The 22,493-nt window shown below is 40.3% G+C and overlaps 1 protein-coding gene across 1 annotated transcript in view; it reads left to right on the plus strand.

The window, feature by feature from the left end:
* Nucleotides 1–22,493, plus strand: part of LOC103737500 (cytosolic beta-glucosidase) — a 174,606-nt gene that overhangs the window by 73,256 nt on the left and 78,857 nt on the right. The window contains exons 3-4 of the mRNA XM_029565547.1: nucleotides 9,063–9,856; nucleotides 10,544–10,667. Of these exons, the coding sequence (XP_029421407.1) occupies nucleotides 9,063–9,856; nucleotides 10,544–10,667 (918 nt within the window). The remainder of the gene's footprint in view (nucleotides 1–9,062; nucleotides 9,857–10,543; nucleotides 10,668–22,493) is intronic.

Consider the following 22,493-nt stretch of genomic DNA (forward strand, 5'->3'; position numbering starts at 1 on the left):
TATCTATCATCTATCTATCTATCTATCTATCTATCTATCTATCATCATCACCTATCTGTCTGTCTGTCTATCATCTATCTATATCTTCTCCTAGCACTTTGCAAAGTCTTTAGGGTATTTCTCACTCTTCATTATTATTGTTATGAGCACCCTCTGATTAATAGCACTCAAAAAAGGATAGTGACAGTGGCCTGTGTGTAAAGGACTATGCTGGGACTACTCATAGCATAGATAGAAGAGAATCCTTTGAATTGCTTACACAGTGATGGGCAGACAATTCAGTCTTGCATAGCCCTGTAACCTAGTTCAGTGCCTTCCAGAGAAAAATTCAGCAAATAGTGCTTTAATGTGTATAGATCAATAACAATCATTAAAATCACTAAGTACTGCAATTATCACTTTTTATTATGTATTTAGTATGTATAGTTCACTGTGCCAGACACAGCACTTTTTTTTGCAAATTAAATGCTCCTAACAAACTTATGAATGAGAGACCTCCCTGACATGGACATAAAGCTGGCTATAGGTTAGTGCTGAGTTCAACCTAGTTCTGTCTGGCATCAAAACCATAGTACCCAGTTTTGAACCCATTGGTAGCCATGCCAAACCACTTGAACTCTACTACAATTTCCCTCTTGATCAAATGAAGTAGAGGCCCCATACTACTGAAATTCCATTGATGGAATTTTGGGTTTTCACTGAGCTTCCATTTGGATGGTCAACAATAAAATGATAATAATCATCAGGATTGTGATCCCGACCAGGTTTGTAAGAGAGCTCCACCATTCCACCAGCCCGTCTCTGGAGTCTAACATCTAAAGGCTCTGACTAAGGACCTTTTCTTTTTCTTTTCTTTTTATAATTTTTATCTTTTTGAGAATTTCATGTATGAGCACACTACATCATTTCTGACTCTCCCACTCCCCACTCCAACTGCTCCCATATTCCCACACCCCTTCTCAATTTCTTGTCCTCTTCTTTGGTTATTATTATGATATATACATATACATCATATATCTGTGCTACATAGATACATTTATAAATATACATATACATATGTATATACAGTTATATATAAAATACAGTGCACTGAGTCCATTTAGTGGTGCTCATGTGTGTATGTTTAGGACTGACCACTTGAGATTAGACAACCTATCAGAGAGCTTGTTTTGTTGCTGGAGTAAACTGGTTCTCCCACCCCCAGATCCACTGATTACTTCTAGCTCTCCATCTAGAGTGGGATCCTATGTCATTTTCCCCATCCACATTGGCGTGTCAACTGGTGGTGTCATTATTCGGCTCTTGTTAGGTAATCATACTGTGGAGATTTCATGGGAGTATCTTCTCTGTCATGTCTAGAATGTATTCTCTAGGAGCAGGCCTCCTGTTCCTCTGTTCTTAAAATCTTTCTGCCCCCTCTTCTGCAATATTCCCTGAGCCTTCAGTATAGAGATTGTATTATAGATATATGATAAATTGACATAATAAACTGAGGTGAATTTGTGTGAAATGTTTCTTATGATCTTGGTTTATTATATTTGAGGACAATATTTATATATTTTGTTAAAGAAAAAAACTGACCCAGACCCACAGAGGATTTTAACTTAATGTACAACACAGGCTGTGTTTCCTTTCTACAACTTCCAAACTCTGAAAACACTGTCCCAAGCCTTATTTATTTGTTTAACTCTGTGTGTTTGTGTGCTATGTAGGTGCATGCATGTCTGTGTATGTGCATGTGTGTACATATTTGTGGAGGCCAGAGGACAACCTCAGGTGCCTTTCTCTCAGGCCTGATCTACTTTATTTGTTGAGACAGAACCTTTCATTGGCCTGGAACTTGCCAAGTAGCCAGGCTGCCTAGGCTGTCCACTGAGCCTCAGGCATCTGTCTGTCTCTATCTCACTAGCTATGGGATCACAAGCCTGCTTCACCATGCCCAGCTTCTAAAATGTAGAATCTGGGGATTGAACTCAGGTCCTCAGACTTGCAAGGCAAGCACTTTACCTACTGATCAATCTTCCCAGCTTCTCTCACCCCAACCAAGCTTTTTAGACAAAGGACTACAGACATGTACCAATGTGCCAACTTTTGAAAGTCAACTTCAGATGTACAGAAGTTCATGGGCACAGTGTGAGTCAGCAACTCAAGTCCAGGGGAGCAGAGGAGGTGGAGCATGGAGGCAAGGGCACAGGGGTTGCTGGAGTCAGGGTGGAGAGGAATAGTTCTTGCCAAGCTCCTGCAATGATCACCTGCCCACTGCACATAGCTTTTTGTGTTTGGCCTCAGCATTTGTGAAGCTATAGCTGATTAATATTACAGACTTTTCCCTGAACAAGAGGGCACGGGAGGTGCTTCCAGGAGGTGGAATTTCAACAAACAGCTGTTCATTCTTGTGCAGTGATCTGTTGAAGCGTTTGGAACTGATTTAACTCAGAAAGGCCATCATGTTTTTACTCTGTTTAAATATTTTCTCACAGAACATGTAAAGAATTGAAAAACCCTATTATTGTCCTTTCCCAGGAACCTCTCTCTCTCTCTCTCTCTCTCTCTCTCTGTATGTGTTTCACTACCCACTCTAAAACTTGATTATAGAACCTTGCAAAATTCTGTTCTCACACTGGAAGTATATTTTAAAACGTGGGATTGTCACATAGCTTTTCTTTTTCAAATGTCAAGTTTTCAAGGTTTAACAAGAAGAGAATATGTCAGCAACTGAAATCACATCGTTCTGTAATTTTTGGCCGTCCAAGTGCATTTTCATATATGCCACAAATGTAAGTTATATGGATTACTAGGAGACACAAGTCTTGGAAAGAAAGAAAAAATTGCAAATATTCATGCATAAATTCTTGTTCACTTTAAGGCTTCAAATGTAAGAGTACTTGAAAGGAATGGTTTAAGTAAGCTGAGTTACCAGTCTTCACCTTGTAGCATATGTTCAGGGCAATTTTAGGGTGAATAACGTTTTCTTATCTCCCTAACATGCTCTTGTCTTTAATCTTAGAAATTGTGAAGGTATTTATTATTTGGTGAGAGAGACCTTACAGGGATTATTAAATTAAGGATCTGGTGATGAGATTATCTTGGATGATCTATATGGGCCAATGTAAACAAGTGAGTTCTTCTAGGAGGGAGGCTGGAGAAAAAGAGTCTGAAGGCATACAGGGGAGCACCTGGAAGGGCAAGGAATCAGATTCTAATTGACAGCTTGCCAGAAGAAGGCAATTCTATTGCCATCTTAATTCCAACGTCTTGAAAACGATTTGAACTTCTGGCCTCAAGAGCTATAAGACAGTTATTTTGGTTTTTGCTATAGCAGTAATAAATAACTTATACAGGCAGTGCAACAAGATAACCTAGGGCCATTTAAGAAATCGGTGGTATCAGTCTAGAGATATGAACAAAATAGTTATTATATATCTGAGAGACGATAGACACATGATAAAAAATTCTGTTATAATTTCAAAGTTGACTAGAATCAGAGTTCCCTATCTCCTTCCCCCTCCCCTCCCTCTCTTTCTCCCTCTCTTCCCTCCCTTCTTTGCTTCTTCACCCCCCCACCCGTTGGAACCATGATCTTTGAAAGTTCTATCCACCTTCTCTTCTAAGAGAATCTCCTTATTTCTTTGTGCTGTGTTATCCTGCTCCACTTCTAGTCACGGCTGACAGGGCAAAGGAAAACGTCCACCCCCTGTGATGTATAACTTCTGTCGTCTCCTGAGAAAAGATGAGCTTGCCAGTTGTTTCCCTCTCTCAAGGATGTCTGGGCTTGAGGACCTGAGAGACTGTTTTGGATGGTGACTTGCACCAGGGAGCTGAGGTAGTGTTGGTAGACATGAGGGCCATTTGGAGGCCATGGTAAATTGGCATGGAAAGAAGACTGATTCTAAAATAGAGGAAAGGAGCAGATACGTGGAGAAAACTAGTGTGGGACAGACCATTTCCCCCTACAGTCAAACATCTGAAGTTCCAACTTCAATCTCCTTGAGTTCCAGTTGCAGTTAGTTTTTTTTTTTTCTGACTTTAATTACATATTTCAGAATTTTACTTTTGTTCTATAGAGAAGTCAGAGAATTACCTGATTAAAGACAAACACTATGAAATCCAATTGCTTTGGATGAATTCAGACTCTGCCATGTGCTAGTGTGAGAGTAGAGCAAGTTGGTGTCATTGGGACTCAGTTTCTTTATCATTATGATGAAGACAGGGTAGATACAAGGGTGAAATGAGGGTCTACAGAAAATACTTTGAGGAGTGTTTGGCGTATGTGGGTGTCATATACATATTGGTTATTGGTATTTTATTTTTATGAGTCCTTTGAGGATTTCATACAATGTATTTTGATCATAATCACCCCTTCCACAGACTCCTCTCAGATCTACTACCACTTTCCTACCCATCCAACTTTGTGTTCTTATTTTCTTTTTACAAAACCCATCAAGTCTTTGTCACTGGGTGTCTGCCATCTTCAAGTTGTTTCAAGTAATGCCTACGCTACCCTGTACTCATTGCCCAACTGCCCCTACGCTCCCTTCCATTTGAGATAGTCTGGGCTGGATTATTTTTCCTATGTCTAAAAGAACTTTAGTTCAAATCTACTTCACATTTTCAAAGACCAAATAAGCAGAAATGGCATTAATTAAAGCAGATAATGTGGTGTTGACTATAAAAGAAGCTTAGAGAAGTTTTAATTTTTCAAAGAGTCAATCTTGTCCATAGATCTGGAAGCAAAACAGGGTCCAAGTGGTCTTTCAAAGTTTCAAGATCCCTAGAGAGAGAACAACCCATCACTTGAGAGAGAACACAGAATTTGTTGTCACTGAACCAAATCAGTCTGATCACCTTTAACAGTTTGATCTTATTCAATTCTCATAACAGCCAGGAGGTGGCACTGTGAGCATCCTTTTTCACGGATGAGGAATGTAGGCATACAGAGGCCAGGTGTTTGGTTCCTTTGACTGAGTTGTCTCAGTGTGGTGGTCTTAGGTCTCATTGCACTGGGGAGACAGTTCAGTGGTACAGCACTTCCCTAGTGTGTACAAGACCCTAGGTTCAGTCCTTAGTAATACACACACACACACACACACACACACACACACACTCTATCAGTTCATAGAAAAGTTGTAAAAGTTTTCTTATATCATCAAATAAACTGTATAAAGCAGAAGCAAAGTGCTCAGTTATGGGATGTTAAATATTAATTATGCAACATAGTATAAATGCATGAACAACATGAAATGTATTTAACTTTAGCTCATAATTATCACATTGTTTGAATTAAATTGATTGGTTATCTTGAAAGGTTCCACATAAAAGAATACTATAAAGGACCTGATATTATGATCAGGTCTGAGTAGGTAGAAGTAAGCCCAGTGAAACTGTCACGTTTTATGGTTCAAGGGCATTTGTAAACGTGAGAAGTAGTATGCTGCAATGAGAAAACTCAGTCTCAGTGTGGGAGTAAATGTTGACTGTGCCATTTGACAGCACCGAATCTCTCTAGGCACTGATTTCCTTGTGTATTTGATAGGAATAAAATTGCTCCTCCCTCGAACATAGTTCTAGAATTAAGCAAAATGCACGTCACCTAGCACATACGATATGAATTCGATAAAAGAAGCTAACATGGAAAAAGCCAATGAGACGGTTTTCCAGGAGAACCTTCGTGCACACTAACACCAAGGCTAGTTTATCATCTCCGTTTTGATACTCCAGTTACAAATGAGGAAATGTGGATTTATACTGGCCAGAGATGGGTCTGGAATGCACTTCTGCTACGAAAGCAATGGGAAGCTTTATAAAGTAGGTAAATTATGCTGGTCTTCCATTGCTGCTGAAACAAACTCCCACTAACTTAGCTTCTTAAACAAACACAAATTTGTGACCTTCAAGTTCTGTCAGCTGAGATAAAAGTGCCTGCAGGGCTGTGTTTCTTTTGGAAGAGCATGGGAGAATGTCTGTCTTGGTTCATTCACGTTATCTACATGTAGCACGGAGGTCTTAATGTCCTTGCTGGTTATCCACTGAGGAACAGTCTCAGCTTTTGAGGCTACCCATCTTTTTTGGTGTGTGGCTGGCCGCCTTTCTTGTCTTTAAAGCCAGCAGCAGCAGGTTGCATACCTCTCAATCTGCCAGATTCTCTACCTCGTCTTCATTGTTGCCTCTTTCTGACCAATTTTCCTGTTACGTTCTACTTTTAAGGACTTTGCTTGTAGTGAGTCTGTCTTGAAAGTCTAGAGAAATCTGCTTATGTAAGGATCTTTTCCTTAATCAAATTTGCATAGTCTCCTTTTTGCCCCTGTAGGGTAATACCTTTACTGGTTACGTGGATTAAGGCACGGGCATTCTGGGGAGAAGGAGTTATTCTGTCAGCATTGCATACAAATTGCCTCCCAAGTGTGGACTGTTTCTGCATGACTCATGGTGTTTTCCCGTTTGCAAAATAAATGAGCTGTTGTTAAAAATACTCAGGTCAACAACACTGTGGTGCATAACATGGTTTCTGCTTACCCTGTTATCTTTCCTCCAGTCTTCCTCCTCTTCTGATGAAGCACACACCCTTTGTACACTGAACTTTCAGTTCCCAGAAGGAGCACCTCTCTTAAGAGGGTGAATATATAAACACTGACCAGACAGCATATGTAAATAAAGCTCTGACCCACATAAGAAGCCCAGACAGCCAAACCACAGCCTCTATAGTCACCAGCCCAGAATAGTTGGTCAGCATCTTGCACCTTCGATAGTTTTTGTTCCCATCATAACTCAACTTCTGACTCAGAACCAGTAAGAGGAAGTCAAATATGCTCCCCAAATCAATCGCTGAAGACTCCCCACTTTTACTGAGCTATCTTCTTACTCCGTAAGCCAACAGTTCCAGATAGAGCAGGTTTTCCCATTTGTTTTCCCCAACTATTTTTGAGTTCTTGCCAAATTCAAGTGATGGTGGTGGACTTCCTTTCTATAGCAAATGGAGTAAATTGCCTGTTTTCACATTTGGGTACCCTTTATTTCTACATAGCCTTGGGTCTTCTTTTGGACATTTGTTTCTTCTTTTTCTCTTCCAAGAATACTCTTTCCTTATCACCTAATGTTCCTTTAAAGATATTTTATTTCTATTTTTATTTTATTTTTTGTGTATGAGTATATAGCCTGCATGAACTAAGTGCACCCTTGTCACGCAGTGCTCACGGAGGTCAGAAGAGGACGTTGGATGCCCTGGAACTGGACTTACAGATGGTTGTTAACTGCCATGCTGGGAACTGAGCCCAGGTCTTCTGCAAGAGCAGCCAGTGCTCTTAACTGCTAAGCAGTTTTTATTCACGTTTCCAAATTCACTTTTAAAATACCAGTTTAAGTCTAATAGTAATAACAATAGTAATCACTAGAATGACAGTTAACCTTCACTGGGCTCTTGTATGTTAAGAAATGTTCTTAGCATGTTCAGTGTATTAACTGAATAAACTCTCACACGAAAATTCATTGAAGTAGGTTTCTAGTATCATTCATATTTTACAGATGGGGAAAGATAATTCAGAGAGATCCAGTAACTTGCTCCAGATCATGGAGCTGGTAGGTGATGGAGTGGGAGTATGCTTTAGATATGCAGGCACCATAGTTCAAACTTTAAACTGGGTGGTATATTGCTCTCAGAGCATGCTTTCAGATGCCTGAGTTTAAGGTGGGTATATTTATCTCACTTTAGAGTAAGACTCTACATTTTATCTTTACTATGTAGTCCTAACATTTTACCTGTTTGTCAGTTTATCTGTAGTGATTCTTAATAAGTTCACTGAGGAATAGTGTTGTGCTTACCGTACTGTCTATGTGCCTAGCATATGATTATTTTTCTATCAGTATGACTTTAAGCAATGAACAAGTGAATGACTGAATGTGGGAAGCAATGCAGAAGTCTGCATTACTCTTTTCATCAAGCTAGGAAAGAAAAGGATGTTTCTTGCAGATAACTCTCCAGTGCAACACAATTCTACATATGATCTTACATTTCTCCAGAAACTAACTAACCCCTTTCAACCAGGACAGCTTTTCTTTTCAAAGTCTTGGGTCCTTTCATTCTTTGTAACATAAAGCCAGGCACAGTCCTAACAGCACCCTCTACTAGAGAGTCACTTCAACGTAAGAGTCATCATAAGGCTGGACCCAATATCTTCTTGGTCTTGGTTCCCGAGGCAGAGCCTCTTCAATTTAATAGCATTCTTCTGAACTCTGCAACAATTCTACAAGCACTCTCTTGGGCATGCTGTCTTGGGAGAATCAGCTGAGAACAAACATTTACTGTGTATTCCAGTACACATTCAAAAGTTTAGAGTGAACCCCAACCAAATTCTCATATTCTTCCAAGCCTCTTGCTATCTGTGTGTAGAATTCCCATTCTGGGATAGATACTGAACATTTTATCTCCCTGAAGAAGGTCATCACTATGTTGTTCAGACCGACTTCAATCTACTTGGCTCAAATAGTCCCAAATAGTTGGGACCACAGGCGTGAGCCCCTGTACCTGACTTTGATGCTAAGTTATGGTGCACATTCAGTGCATCCCTTCCTAGGTTTATAAGGTCTGGCAAAGAACTAAGATAGTTATCTGAATTGCTTCTTTATTTTATTTCAATGATTTTGAGCTTTATTAATTGAACAGATATTTATTGTTTACAAAATTTCGGATTGTGTCCCACGATGTGAAAATTTAGAGGTGAATTGTGCAACTCAACCTCTGCTCCCACAGAATTTGTGTCCTACTGGAGTTAAAATTCAACAAAGGAGAAAACAGCACAATGTTAGGTGTCAGCAAGTTGCTCAAATGTATCAAATGTATTTCAGAGCAAGCATCTTCCCACACTGTCACTCCATCTCATCCCCACTTCCTGATCAGCCAGCCTTCTGTGGAACTCTCCATGCTTCTTCCCAACCTTTCATTGATCAAATTGAATACATAATAAACCTTCTGTTGAGTAAGAGTCATCTGATACCTCTCTGTTAAGATGTATTGCCAATATACTAAAAATAACTTTTCGATTATCACATTTTCTTCTTGTCTCCCCCAGGAATTGACTATTACAACAGGATCATTGATGATTTGTTAACGAATGGGATTACACCCGTAGTGGCTATCTATCACTTCGATTTGCCTCAGGCTTTAGAAGACCAAGGAGGCTGGCTGTCAGAAGCAATCATTGAGACCTTTGACAACTATGCTCAGTTTTGCTTTAGGACCTTTGGAGATCGAGTGAAGCAGTGGCTCACCATGAACGAGCCCAATATTCTTGCTCTGTTGTCCTATGACATGGGAATCTTTGCTCCTGGTGTGCCTCACATTGGGACTGGAGGTTATCAGGCAGCTCATAATTTGATTAGGGCACATGCCCGATCCTGGCACAGCTATGATTCTTTATTCCGAAAAGAACAGAAAGGCATGGTGTCCCTATCGTTATTTGCTTCCTGGTTGGAACCAGCAGATCCCAACTCAGTGCTGGACCAGGAAGCTACTAAGAGAGCCATCAATTTCCAGTTGGATTTCTTTGCTAAACCTATATTCATCGATGGTGATTATCCTGAAATTGTCAAGTCCCAGATTGCCTCCATGAGTGAAAAACAAGGCTATTCATCATCAAGGCTTCCAGAATTCACAGAAGAAGAGAAAAAAATGATCAAAGGCACCGCCGACTTCTTTGCGGTGCAATATTATACAACTCGCTTAGCCAAGCACCGGCAGAGTAGCAACGAGCTCAGCTTTCTTCAGGATGTGGAGATTGAATACTTTCCTCATCCATCCTGGAAAAATGTGGGTTGGATCTATGTGGTGCCATGGGGAATACGTAAACTACTGAAATACATTAAGGTAAATGCGCGATTTGTTTGTGTCAACGTACACCCAACTATACGAAGACGGCCAGAAAGGAATATGTATGTGTGTATCATCAGGTGGTAGGATGTCCATTTGTTGGCTTGGGAAGAGAAGATTGGGATTTAAGTTGGTGAGGATTAATGAGCTAGCTTTAAAACCAGTGGTCAAAGGCAGAATTTGTTGTTAAATTCTGTTGTGGCTATAGGAGTAGCCAGGACATATTGTTCAAGTGGGTGTCACTGCTGCAATTAGGAAAGGCATTTTAAGGAAACAGGGCTGGATGCTTTCTGAGACTCCACTGTGCTGCTGACTGAAATTACACAAGGTACCAGTTTTCAGGACCCCTCCTATGGGGAATAGAAAATGTACCTGCTAGTGGGACCAATGGGGTTAAGGAGAAGTGGCAATCATTAGATGCTGATGAGAAGAGAGATATTTCTGTCTTCTCATTATAAGAGTCATTTGACTGTCTTCATGGACACTTGCGCAGTTTTGCTCTTCCATTGTTAGTCATAAAAGGTCAGAGCATGGAAAATTAAGTTAATAGGGTCAGTGCAATTTGATGAAAACTAGTTTTGGGGTTGTAGCTTCAGGAAGATAGAGGGTAATGCACCTGATTTTATGAGCTTTCATTTTTTTAAAACATCTGTTTGGAATGAAACTTCTGCTCTCTTGTTCTAGGATACGTATAATAACCCTGTAATTTACATCACCGAGAATGGGTTTCCCCAGAGTGACCCCCCATCTTTTGATGACACTCAGCGCTGGGAGTATTTCAAACAGACATTTCAGGAACTATTCAAAGGTACTGTTTGAAATGATGAAAGATCAATTGTGCAAACTTAATATAATTTTCCCATGTGCTTATTTGCATTCAGCAAAGACCATTGATTTTGAAAGCTGAAATTCATGTAAATTAGTGTAAAGCCTTGCAATTAGGAGAGGGCGGGGGGAGAAGAATTTAGGAGAGAGGAAGGTGAGGAATTTGGCTGATTTTTCAGTCTCTTGAAATTGAATCAAGTAAAAGTGACTGTTTTTTGGATTTCGTGAATTCTAGGTAATGTAATAAGAATAGAAAGAATGGAGGTTGTTAGGAAAAACACATTGGATATTCCAGAAAGACCAGTATTGCTCAACTATAGTATACTTATTTGCATGTTTGATATCCTAATAACCAAAAACCCCCGAGTTGACAGGGTTTAAAAGGATCCCAACCCAGCATTTGTGCAGCGCACTTCCAACGATGCCTGTCTCTGATGGATGTTCCATTTGAGCCACGGCCAATCATCCCAGTTCCAAACAGATTTTGCCCCAGAGAATATGTGAATTAATTTCAGGACAATATTATTGCTATTATGATCACAATGCCAAGTTTTCCTTCAAGGCAATTCTTTTTAATATGTGAAAATAAATGATAAGACATAATACTTAACTGATAGCAAGTATTTCTAGACTGGTTTATCACCTTACTTTACTCCTTCAGCTTTTCTTGGGGGATTGTTGCTGGGAACATTGCTGCTTTGTAAGTTTCATTCCTTGTTTCTGAAAAGGGGTCATAGCCACAAGATCTAGTACAAAACGAGACTGCAATTTCCTTTTTAAATTCATAATAGCCGTATTCATCTCTTATCATTCTATTGAAAGGTGCAGGACTTTTTCTTCACAAAATTATTCAGGAAACACCCAGAGGGAATTCTAAAATCCTATGAAAAGTGGTATCTTTTTAAAACCTGACATTTGTTGAGTAGATCCCTCATTGAGGCCTGGAGCTTATTGGTAGACAGCAGTCAGATTGCTGTAATCTAACCAAAAGAAAAATTTTAAGTGACATGTAAAATATATTCTTCTTTTGGATGAGAATTTCTTTCTGACAAGAGAGGGAAATCTCTAATTTTCTGACATTCCTCCCCACTTATCTTTATAAACAAGTCCTGTAACATAGTGATCCTCTTTACTTCCGAGGTTTCATCCTGAAGGAAATGCAGATCATCAAGTAGATTCATGGATGGTGTTAATCGCTGTCATATTGCCGTGACAAAACCTGAAAGGAAAGCTTTGAGAAGGGAGGGTTTATTGTAGCTCATGCTTGTTTAGGCCCATGTCCTTGAGCAGCACATCATGACACAGAAATGTATGGACTAGGAGACTCATTAACATCATGGCAAACCAGAAAGGAGAGCAAGGGCTGGTGGTGCTCTCAGACTTCCTCCTTTCTTCCCTGAGGCTCTTCCATCAGAACTGCCAACCTTTGGGATGGTACCTTCCACTCGTAGGGTTAGTCTTTACTAAGTGAATCCCCTGAAAACACCCACCCACACCCCCAACACACAAACACACACAGTTTCCTAGATGAGTCTAAAGTAGTGAAGTTGACACAGAGGGACACAGGGATCCTGAATGACTTGTCTAAAATTGGTCTATGCTTATTTGGGCAAAGAATAAAAATTAGAAATTGGTTTTGTTCATTTCCAGTTTGGTACTCTGTTTAGTACTAATCATATAAAGACATTTTTGTTGGTTTGTGAAATAGTATTTGATACTACCCCTAAGATTCCTCATGCTGAAAACTTAGTGATAAACTCACAAACAGTTGTTTAGAGATGGGAGCAGCAGGGCTAGAGAGTTGATTCAGTGCTTAAGAGCACTAAATGTTGTCCCTGGATAGGAATCCTGTGTTAAACCTCACCAACTCATGGTTCAGTGACCATTTCAGAAGAGAAGTGGAAAGATTAGAAGAACCAGGTTTGGTGCATGATCATAAGGAAACAAGGTCTTCCAGGCCTCTAGGAGCTTGTTCATATGAACTTACAACAACAGTGACAGCATGCACAAGACCCATGCAAGTTCAATCAGACAGAAACACAACATAGTACTGGAGCAATGGGCAGCAGGCCCCAACATTAGCTGGGGAACTCTTGGCACCTGATCCCTGCTGGGTGAGAGGGAGTAGATCTTCTTTAAGGGAGAGACACTAGATGGGCTAACTAGACTCCAGTGGATGAACTCACATCGAGGGACATCAAGGTACACAGACTTGACTCAACAGGTTTAACATATACGACAGAATGCATGTAGTCTGGAGGAGGGGTTATAGAGGGGTGCATATGTAGGGGTCTAAACATGATTAAGATGTATGAAATGCACAAAATTCAATAAGGCACACTGAGAAAAAGACCTGGGAGCATCAGCAGAAGTAAGAACAGAGAATGTGAAGGAAAAAAAAAAAAAAAAAGGGTTTCTAAGACGCAGGAGAGAGAAACAGGGCTAAAAACAAAATCTTGTTTCTGCAAGATCTGAATTTATATTGTACATTTAAATTATTTGAAGGAAAATGAAGAATGTACCTAAATAATGATGATTTTATACATTGTAATGGTGAAATGATATCTGTTCAAGAGAAAAAGAAGCTAGAATGTTGAATTTTCACCTTTCCCTGGGCTAGTGCTCCACAGTTCTGCGCTCATGACAGTGCTGGGCAGCAAGTGAGAGCCACAGCTCCCAGGGAGCCTCTGTCACAAGAGAGAGCAGACAAGACCACAGAATACAGGATTGCTCCATTCTGATAATCAGTAGGGTAGGGGGTGCTACATACATTTTGTACTTAACAATGAGTTTATTGAGATATAACCTTATGATAAGTTGAGAAACAATTGTGTTATGTCTTTAAACATTTGTCCTTAGGATCTGTGTTTTATTCTGCAACCATACTATTTTCATTATAACTAAAGCATAATACCATTTTTATTTTGTTTCCTGATTTGTTGTCTTGTTGAGACATCATCCCAGACTGGCCTCAAACTCAAGGCTGGCCTTGAACTTCTGATCCTACAGCTTCTACCGCCTGAGTACTGAGATTACAGGTGTATACTACCATACCCGTCATCTGTTTCTTGCTTAAAAATATAATGTATAAATGTTTAAGATGGTCAGAAATTTATATATTGATAAAATTACACTGTATTTATTCTGGAGAAAAATATCCAGATATGAGCGTATTTATTTTAGATGTGTATTAGTGAAATATTAATATGTTCTTGTAGTAGGTGTCCCTGATTTGGTCCGTGTGATATTATTATTATTATTATTATTAATTATTTTATGTATGTGAGTGTATTGCCTGCATGTATGTAAGTGCACCTGTGTTGTGCAATGTCAGCGGAGGCCCGAAGAAAGTGTTGGATTTCCCTGGAGCTGGAGTTATGAACAGTTGTTAGCCACCATATGGGTGCTAACAATTGAATCTGGGTCCTCTGCAAGAGCTCTTAAAGGCTGAGTCTTTTCTCTGGCCCTGATTTTTTTTTTTTCTTAATGAATTCCCTTTCTCTTTGAACACCCATGCTTCCCTATTTGTATGCTTATCGCACAGTCATCCTGGAAAGCAGGATAAACATCCTTTACCTGTCAACAAATAATTGATTGGTCTAGAGGAAGCCACATGTTATGAACTGAACAAATCTTAACTTTTCTTTGTAATTGAGAACTTGAATCAATCACTTTGTTTCTTAGGTTGGGGTTGGGTGGGTCAGCAGCTCTGTGGCTATCGTTGACTATTTTCTGCCTCATGTTCTTAAGAACAGCAAGGGGGACACCTGTGTGTAGAGGGAAGTGGAGACCAGGCGCAGAGGGGAGCTCTTCCATGGTGGCAGAGTCTCTAATTCTAGTTTTTTTTTTTTTTTTTTTTAAACGAAATCCAGTTTCATGCATTGTCTTCAGAGACATGAATTGTACTTACATAGAAGCTATTACTAAGCACTTTCTTCTTAAGTTCATTATGATTGGGTTTCTATCATTTGTCCTATGACAAATAGTGATATGAGATTATAAGTCTCTTTACATGATGAAACTGACTTTTAAAAAATCTAAATCACTCGCTCACATCAAAAAATTGCTAAGTGCCCCCATTATCCCCAACCTTCCCCCAACACCTCCCGACTCCCACCATCTTTCCTCTCCTGACTTCCCTCACTTGCTCCCCCACACCATGGTCCCTTGCATGTCCCTCCCTCCTCTCCTCCCTGCCAATTACTCCCACTTTTTCCACCTCCCTCAGGTAACATCTGTTCCCTACCATCCCCCTTTAAGGTTGTTTCTTGTCCTTTACCTCCACATATCCTTTCCCTTTACCTGGCGTTACATCAGAATTTATATAGTCACACATAAGGGATTGGTGTAGTGGTGGCGTCAAGTGTGGGACCCACGTCAGCTCAATTAAACAAGGACCCAAAGGAGAGATAAGAAATGGGTGGCGGGCCAGACTAGATTGAGAACTATTTGAGACTGATTGCTTCTGGGTGAGGGAGAGTATGACTTACATACGACCACTAGATGGATGGACTAGACTCCAGTAGATGCATTTACACTGAAGGACATTTGGGTACAAACACTTGAATGAATAGGACTCAGCATGTATGGCAGAGCACACAGGGTTCAGTGGGGGGTTAGGGGGGAGAAATGGATGGGGGAGGGGGTCTGGATGTGACTCAGAAATGTATGAAATTTAAAAACCTCAATAAAAATTGCTAAGTAATGTTTCCTAAATAGGACAGAATATGTTATTAATATTTTTTTGTGCGAGTTCTGATCTTTGTGTTGAGGACTTTTTGAGACATAGTGCCTTTTTTTTGCTCTAGAATACAGAGCCTTTTCCTTAAACTTGGTGTTCAGGGTTTACATAGATCCCTTGAAAGTGGTCCTCCCTGTCTCTGAAAGGGTCATTGGGCTCTGTGACCTCGGAGAAAGCTCAGACTTCTTGTCAGAAGAGCTGAGCTGAACTTGCTGATTTTCTGAGACTTCTTTGATGTAGTGCTGGTGATCTTGGTGGCAAAAGTCTCCTCGTAAAAAGCATCCTGTGAGCAATTAAAAATGATAGCAGGTCTAGGAAGACATTTGTGGGAAGCCCTGTAGGTGAGAGCCCACCAAAACCCAGGGTGTCAGATGGATGATGGCTTTGTGATCCCTGTGAACAAAACCTTTCCCCCACATCACACATATGGACAGGCACATAATGACACCATAGCTAGATTAACGGTATCTGCTTGTAGGACTTACTGAACTCCTCAGGTAAAATCCCACAGCAGTTAGCTGAACACTAAAAAGTAAGCTAATGTTTCTGGTTTTTTTAGAAAAGGAGAAAAAAAGAAAGGAAAAAATGAGAGAGAGAGAGAAAGATAGCAAGAGAGAGAGATTCATGAGTACCCTTTATCATTGCATTGTTCAATTCTATTTAAACATCTTTAAATGGGTCATATTTTAATTAGCATAGATATAGATAACAGTAAAGCTTCACCAGAAACTTGACAAAACTAGATTTACATTTCAGCTATGCAAATTCCTCAATGAGGGGGCCTTTTGCAAATTATTTAATCTATCTATCCCTGGTTTGTTTATGGGTAAGTGTGGGAATACTGGTTTCCTAGGCAAGATTGTTACAAAGATTCCATCTAATGATTTACTGCATACAATTCTCCAAGCACATAGGAGGAACTTGACCAATGGCGATTATTACAAAATGTGCATCCTTAAAAGTTTATCTACCACAAGTTATTTTCCTTGTTATTAAAAAATACCTTTCTGGGGATAATGATTCAGTGGGTAAAGACATCTGCTACCAAGCCTGCCGACCTGACCTGAGTTTGATCCATGGGACTCACATGGTAGAAAGAGAGAACTAACTCTCACCACAATCTGCCCTCTGACCACCCCCCTGCAATAAATGAATAACGTAACAAAAGTTTAAAAAACATAAAAATATCATTTCAAGACTTGTTATTTTCTGTTCTTTGCCCCCTTCCACATTGTAGCAGAAAATTCTCTCACATCTGCATGTTTTCCCATCATGTGTTTGAAGAACTCTGGATGTTTGTTGTAACATTGACCCTTTGGCTATTTCCATTCTGAAATGGGTAGAGGAGAGCAAAAACTCCATTATCTCCATCTGAGAGAGTACAAAATTAGGTGAAAAATCAAATTGTCGGCAGCAGAAACAACTAGCCCTGCAAATTACTTTTTCATATGAATTTTTATATGTTTGGGATTCAGTGATCTTCAAAGGGTTGTTTTTTGTGACATATGGATCTTTATTCTGTTCATAAGATTAACACCAGTGATGGATACTCAGGGCCAGTGGGTCGTCTTGAAGCTCATGGATGGATACTGCTTCCATCTCAGGGCTTTGGAGAGGAGGAGAGGGAACCAAGGGAGATGGCTCCTCTGGGGCAGAACTGCAGCCAGGACCTAAATTCTCCACCTAGTTTCAAGCTCTTCTTCATATATGCTCAGCCTCTGTCTGCCTCCACTTGAGTTACTCTTTCTTCAGACAGAAACACTGTTCTTTCCTTCTTTTAAACATATTTTATTGTTTTTTATTTTATATGTAAAATAAAATGTAAATGTAAATATATGTAAATATAAATAAAGTGTAGATATATGTATGAATGTATTGCCTGCATGTGTGTAAGTTTATCTGTGTCATGCAGTGCCCACAGAGGCCAGTGCTCTTAACTGCTGAGCCATCTCTCCAGCCCCCATTCCTTCTTTTTACTGGCCCAATCCTGTCATGTGTTTGTGTGGAACAGATAAATGTGAGTGAAGTCAAGCAACACATGGGTTTAAGGTCTGGTTCCGCCACTTAGTAGCTCACTGTTTGAGGAAAATTTTTATTAAAACATTCCTAACATATAAAAAAACTGCCCAGTTAGCGTTTAGAGTAGTGGGCTTCAATATGATTCCTCCGCTCCTCCCCCTCCTCCTCCTCCTCCCCCTCCTCCTCCTCCTCCTTTTCTTTCTCTTTTTCCTTCTCCTGTTTTGAGATAGGATCTCATAATTCCTCCGCCTCCCCCTCCTCCTCCTCCTCCTCTTCCTCCTCCTCCTCCTTTTCTTTCTCTTTTTCCTTCTCCTGTTTTGAGATAGGATCTCATATAGGCTAGACTAGCCTTGAACTTGCTATGTAGCTCAGGTTGGCCTTGAAAGTGTGATCTTTTGCTTTTACCCCTGAGTGCTGGGGTTACATGTGTGCCATGACATCCAGCTCAATATGACGTTTTTATGCACACATGCCGTTATGCTTCGTTCTAAGTTGCATCTCTCCTCTACTGTCCTCCCCTCCTCCTCCTGTCCCCCTTGCTGGGCCCCTTCTTCCTCCAAATAGTCCTCCCCTCTGCTTTCAGGACACCCATAAGCCTTTGCTTTCTCTTGTTCTTAGGCATCTTCCTCTTTCATAATCCCCTTGCCACTTCCATGTCCTACATCTAGTGTCTGAATATGAAACAGAATGTGGTATTTGTCTTTCCGAGTCTGGCTTATTTTGCTTAACACAGCGATCCTCAGTACCACCTGTTTTCCCACAAATGTCATCTTTACGGATGAATAAAATTCCATTTTGTATATGTACCATACTTTCGTTATCAATTCCCCTGCTGATGGATACCTAGAGTGTTTTCTCAAGCAGGCAAAGCTCTAGTCATTCAATTACGAAGATGGACTTACTAAGAATATCTGTCTTCTAAGAGACAGTGACAAATGAGGAAGATAATGCCTCTAACGCCTGCACAGGTTCCACCATATCACAGAAGATTCTGTTAATGATAGCTAATTTTTTTGGAGGGGGTGGGCATAAATCCTCTGAAGGCTGGAGCTATGTTTTTCCTAATTATATATTTAGCCTCAGGCAGTGTGCCTATTATGTACTCGTGTGCTACACATGTTTGTTGAATTTGAGCATGTCTGTGAGGGAAGGGTTAGTCCATAGATAATGAGAAATAAATGATGAAATGATTGGAAACTATATTTTCTTCCCCTAAAGAAATATACCCAGCACAATAAAAATGCATCCTTCTGGAAAGTTTCCGAGGCAGCCCAACTTTCCAGTCAGATCCATGCCTGAGTTAGCACAGCGGTGGATGATTGCAGAGAAGGTTTGTTAATGACCAGCTTTAGGCTTTTAATGACAAAACCCCTCAGCAAGATGTCATCGAAGTTATTGAAGACTTCACGGAAAGTGTTGAAGCTGATACATGGTAGCAAGAAGGTTATAAATCTTGCAGTTGGATATACCACGAAGACAAGATGCTGAGCACAGAGTCCCCCTGCTGTTGTCTGTCAGTGTTCACCCTCCCCCGTCCACTTCCCCTTCCCATGGAGACCTGGTAGAGGAGAAATACATCCATTTCCCAAAGTAGCACATGCAGACCTGGCAGCCACCTGCCTATGCCAATTTCAGATCACAGAGGCCCATTTAACTGGACAAAATGTGTTAAGCACCTGTGTTTTTCTAAATGTGCACAAATGTCCTAAGGATTAAGGAAAGATCTCAAAAGTTAATACATTGACCTTTCAGAAACACTAACCAATTAAAAATCCACTGAAAGCTCAGAATAGAGACACGAGTACCTGAATGTAGATTCCCATACCGTATCTACTGTTTTATTACTTCTCGGAGGAGAATTGTGTCACTTTAGCTCCTACAAAGTAGTTCATCTCATGGAGCACAGAGGGCTCCTATGAAATATGCTTCTGTGGCTTTGGGGACACGTCGGTGGCTTGCTAAATTGACTTGATAAAGCTTGCAAGCTTGCTCTGGGTTGCACTGGATGACTGCTGGCAAACAGGAGCCAGGTCAGAAGAGAACATGAAGGAGATTCAAAAGTGTTTCACAGGATGTGTTAGTGAGTGCTAATATGCAGACTTTCAGAATTTTTGGCAGCGTTTTAAAAGTTGACATATAAAAACTACATATGTTTATTTGACTGCAACATGTTGTTTTGAAATATGTGTGCTTTCTGGGTTGGCTAAACCAACTTAGTTAATAAGTGCATTATCTCACATATTTAAATCTACTGTCATCAGTTTTCAAGAATGCCAAACATTATTATTGACCACAGTCACCATGCTGTACAGCAGATTGCTCTTATCTAATTCAATAGTTTCACCCTTTGACTGACACCTTCCCAAGCTCTCCCACTGCCTAGTCCCTGGTCACAACCTATTCTCTTTCTACTTCTATGAGGTCAATTGTATAAGATTGCATATGTAAGTAAGGGCACACAGAATTTGTCTTTCTGTGCCTGGCATATTTCACTCAATATCCCCAGATTCCTTTTGTCAGAAATGGTAGGATTACCTTCCTTTCTAAACCTAAGTGTTCAGTGTGTGTGTGTGTGTGTGTGTGTGTGTGTGTGTGTGTGTGTGATATTTTTCTTCATGTACTTTTTGAGGGAAGCTTAGGCTGACTCCTTATCTTAGTTAGAGTGAATATTGTTGCAATGAATTTATGGATATGTGGATCTCTTCTATATTCTGATTGCATTTCTTTTGGCTACATACTCAGTAGTGGTATTTATCACTGGTTCATATGGTAGTTTTATTTGTTTACTTTGAAAAGTTATGAAGAAAACAATTTTCAGTATCTGTGTCCTACTAACCTACATACTTAGAGCACACATCAATTCAGGCAGAAATGACAGCCTTTCCAGAGATATGGCGTGTGATATGCCAAGTAGTATCCTTTACTCTCATTCAGTGGCATTCTTAGCATTCCCTCTCTGTTCAGCCTGTGAAACATGACAGAGGACTAATGGTGGCAGTGGAGGTCTACAAGGCTTGGAGAGTGAACATGGGGCTGCTCTGTGCTCTACTGTTTTGCCTTGTGAAGATCATCGTTTCTACTTTCTGAACATCAGCTTCATTTCTGAAAAGGGACCACATTAGCTGCTGACCTAAATTCAGTTGTAAAAATAAAAGGGGATCATTTACATCTATGTATGCTTTGAATCCTTTAAAATATTTGATGCTCTCATTTTAAAAAATTTTATTTCATTTATTATTTTTATTTTATGTGTAAGAGTGTATTGCCTGCATGTATGTGAGTGCACCCATGTCCTGCAATGCTGTGGAGATCAGAAGAGGGCTTCGGATTCCCCTGGAAGTGGAGTTAAGGACGGTTTGTTGCCACCATGTAGGTGCTGGGAGTTGAACCAGAGTTCTTTGCAAGAGCAGTCAGTGCTCTTAACTGCTGAGCCATCTCTCCAGCCCCAATGTTCTCATTTTTGATACCTGTGCTTTACACTTTTTGTATATGAGTGTATGTGTATGTGTGTATGTGTTCCTGTATGTGAGGATGGATATGTGTGAAAGTCAGTGGTCAACCTGTAGCATCTGTCCTCAGGAGCCATCCACCTTTTTTTCCCAAAATAATTTGTTTTATTTTAAGTATGTATATGTGTAGGTATAGTGTTCATGTAAGTGCAGTACCTGAAGAGGCCAGAAGAGGGCACAAGATACCTTGGAACTGGAATTAAATGCTGTGTGGTTGCTATAAACTGAACCTGGGTCCTCTGCAAAAGCAGTCATTGTTCTTAACTGCTGAACCATCTCTCTAGCCCATGTGCATCTCAATGGACCTGGGACTCACTGTTCTGTCTAGACTGACTGGCTAGTGAGCCTCAGGGATTCACCTGCCTCTGTGCTCCCAGCACTGGGACTAGATACAAGTGTGCGCCAAGCCTGACTTTTTATGTGGGTGCTGGGGATGGACCTCAGGTCCTCATGCTTGCATGACCATCCTTGTACTGACTGAGCCACAGCCCATACTTTATGCTTTGGTTAAGGGTGTTCATCACTCCAGCAAAGACATATCATTTGAGTCCCAATGTTTTTCAGTACAAAGAGAAGGAGTTGAAGGAGTTTGCACTCACCGTTGGTATACTTTCAAACTCTATGACTGTTAGATTCTGTTCTTGTTTTAGTGTTTGCCTTGAAGTCTACTAAAAATATAACAGTCAAATATAGGAGTCTATAAACCATGTCAATAAAGCTACACAGAAAGTATGAAAGTTATACATTATGATAAAAATATCTTTTGAACATTTATGTTTTTGGTCACATTTCTAAACAAATTTGATGGTGTGATTAGTTCTTAGAGAATGTGTACTGTAACCAAGAAACTAAGACCATTTACTATGACCAAGAGACACTTTAGTGGTAGCTGGTAAGGCTGAGACTCACATATAGTGGACACACACACACACATGCATGCACGCACACACACACAAGCACACACACATACGCACACACACACAAGCACGCATACACACACATGCATGCGTACACACACATGCATACACACGCGCACACACACGTGCACACAGGCATGCACAGACACATGCATGCACACACACATGCACACACATATGCACATAAGCACACATGCACAGGCACTCACATGCATGCACGCATGCACACACATGCACACACACACAAGCACACACACACACACACAAAAGCACATACACTTTATATCTACTTCACCAGTCCTGTCCATGTGGATAACATCAGAGATGAACACCATGCATACATAGGCCCATCCTCTCAGAAGCATAGAGCTGGGTACAGCTACTTCATTGGAACAGGCATCCTGGAGCTGCCCCTGAAAGAACCAGTTCAGTCATCCATTACAGGCTTTTCCCTGTCCTGACTGGGACCCAGTATCTATGCTGTGCTCCAACTGATGGATATTCTTACGGCCTGAACTTGAGCTTGAAACTGAACTTTACTTTGGTTTCAGCTGTTTTTTTTTTAAAAAATTATTTATTTAATAACCATATAATTAGAAGAAGCATTTCATTACAACAGCATT

The sequence above is a fragment of the Nannospalax galili genome, unplaced genomic scaffold, assembly GCF_000622305.1.
Source record: "Nannospalax galili isolate Female #2095 unplaced genomic scaffold, S.galili_v1.0 scaffold777, whole genome shotgun sequence".
NCBI lineage: Eukaryota > Metazoa > Chordata > Mammalia > Rodentia > Spalacidae > Nannospalax > Nannospalax galili.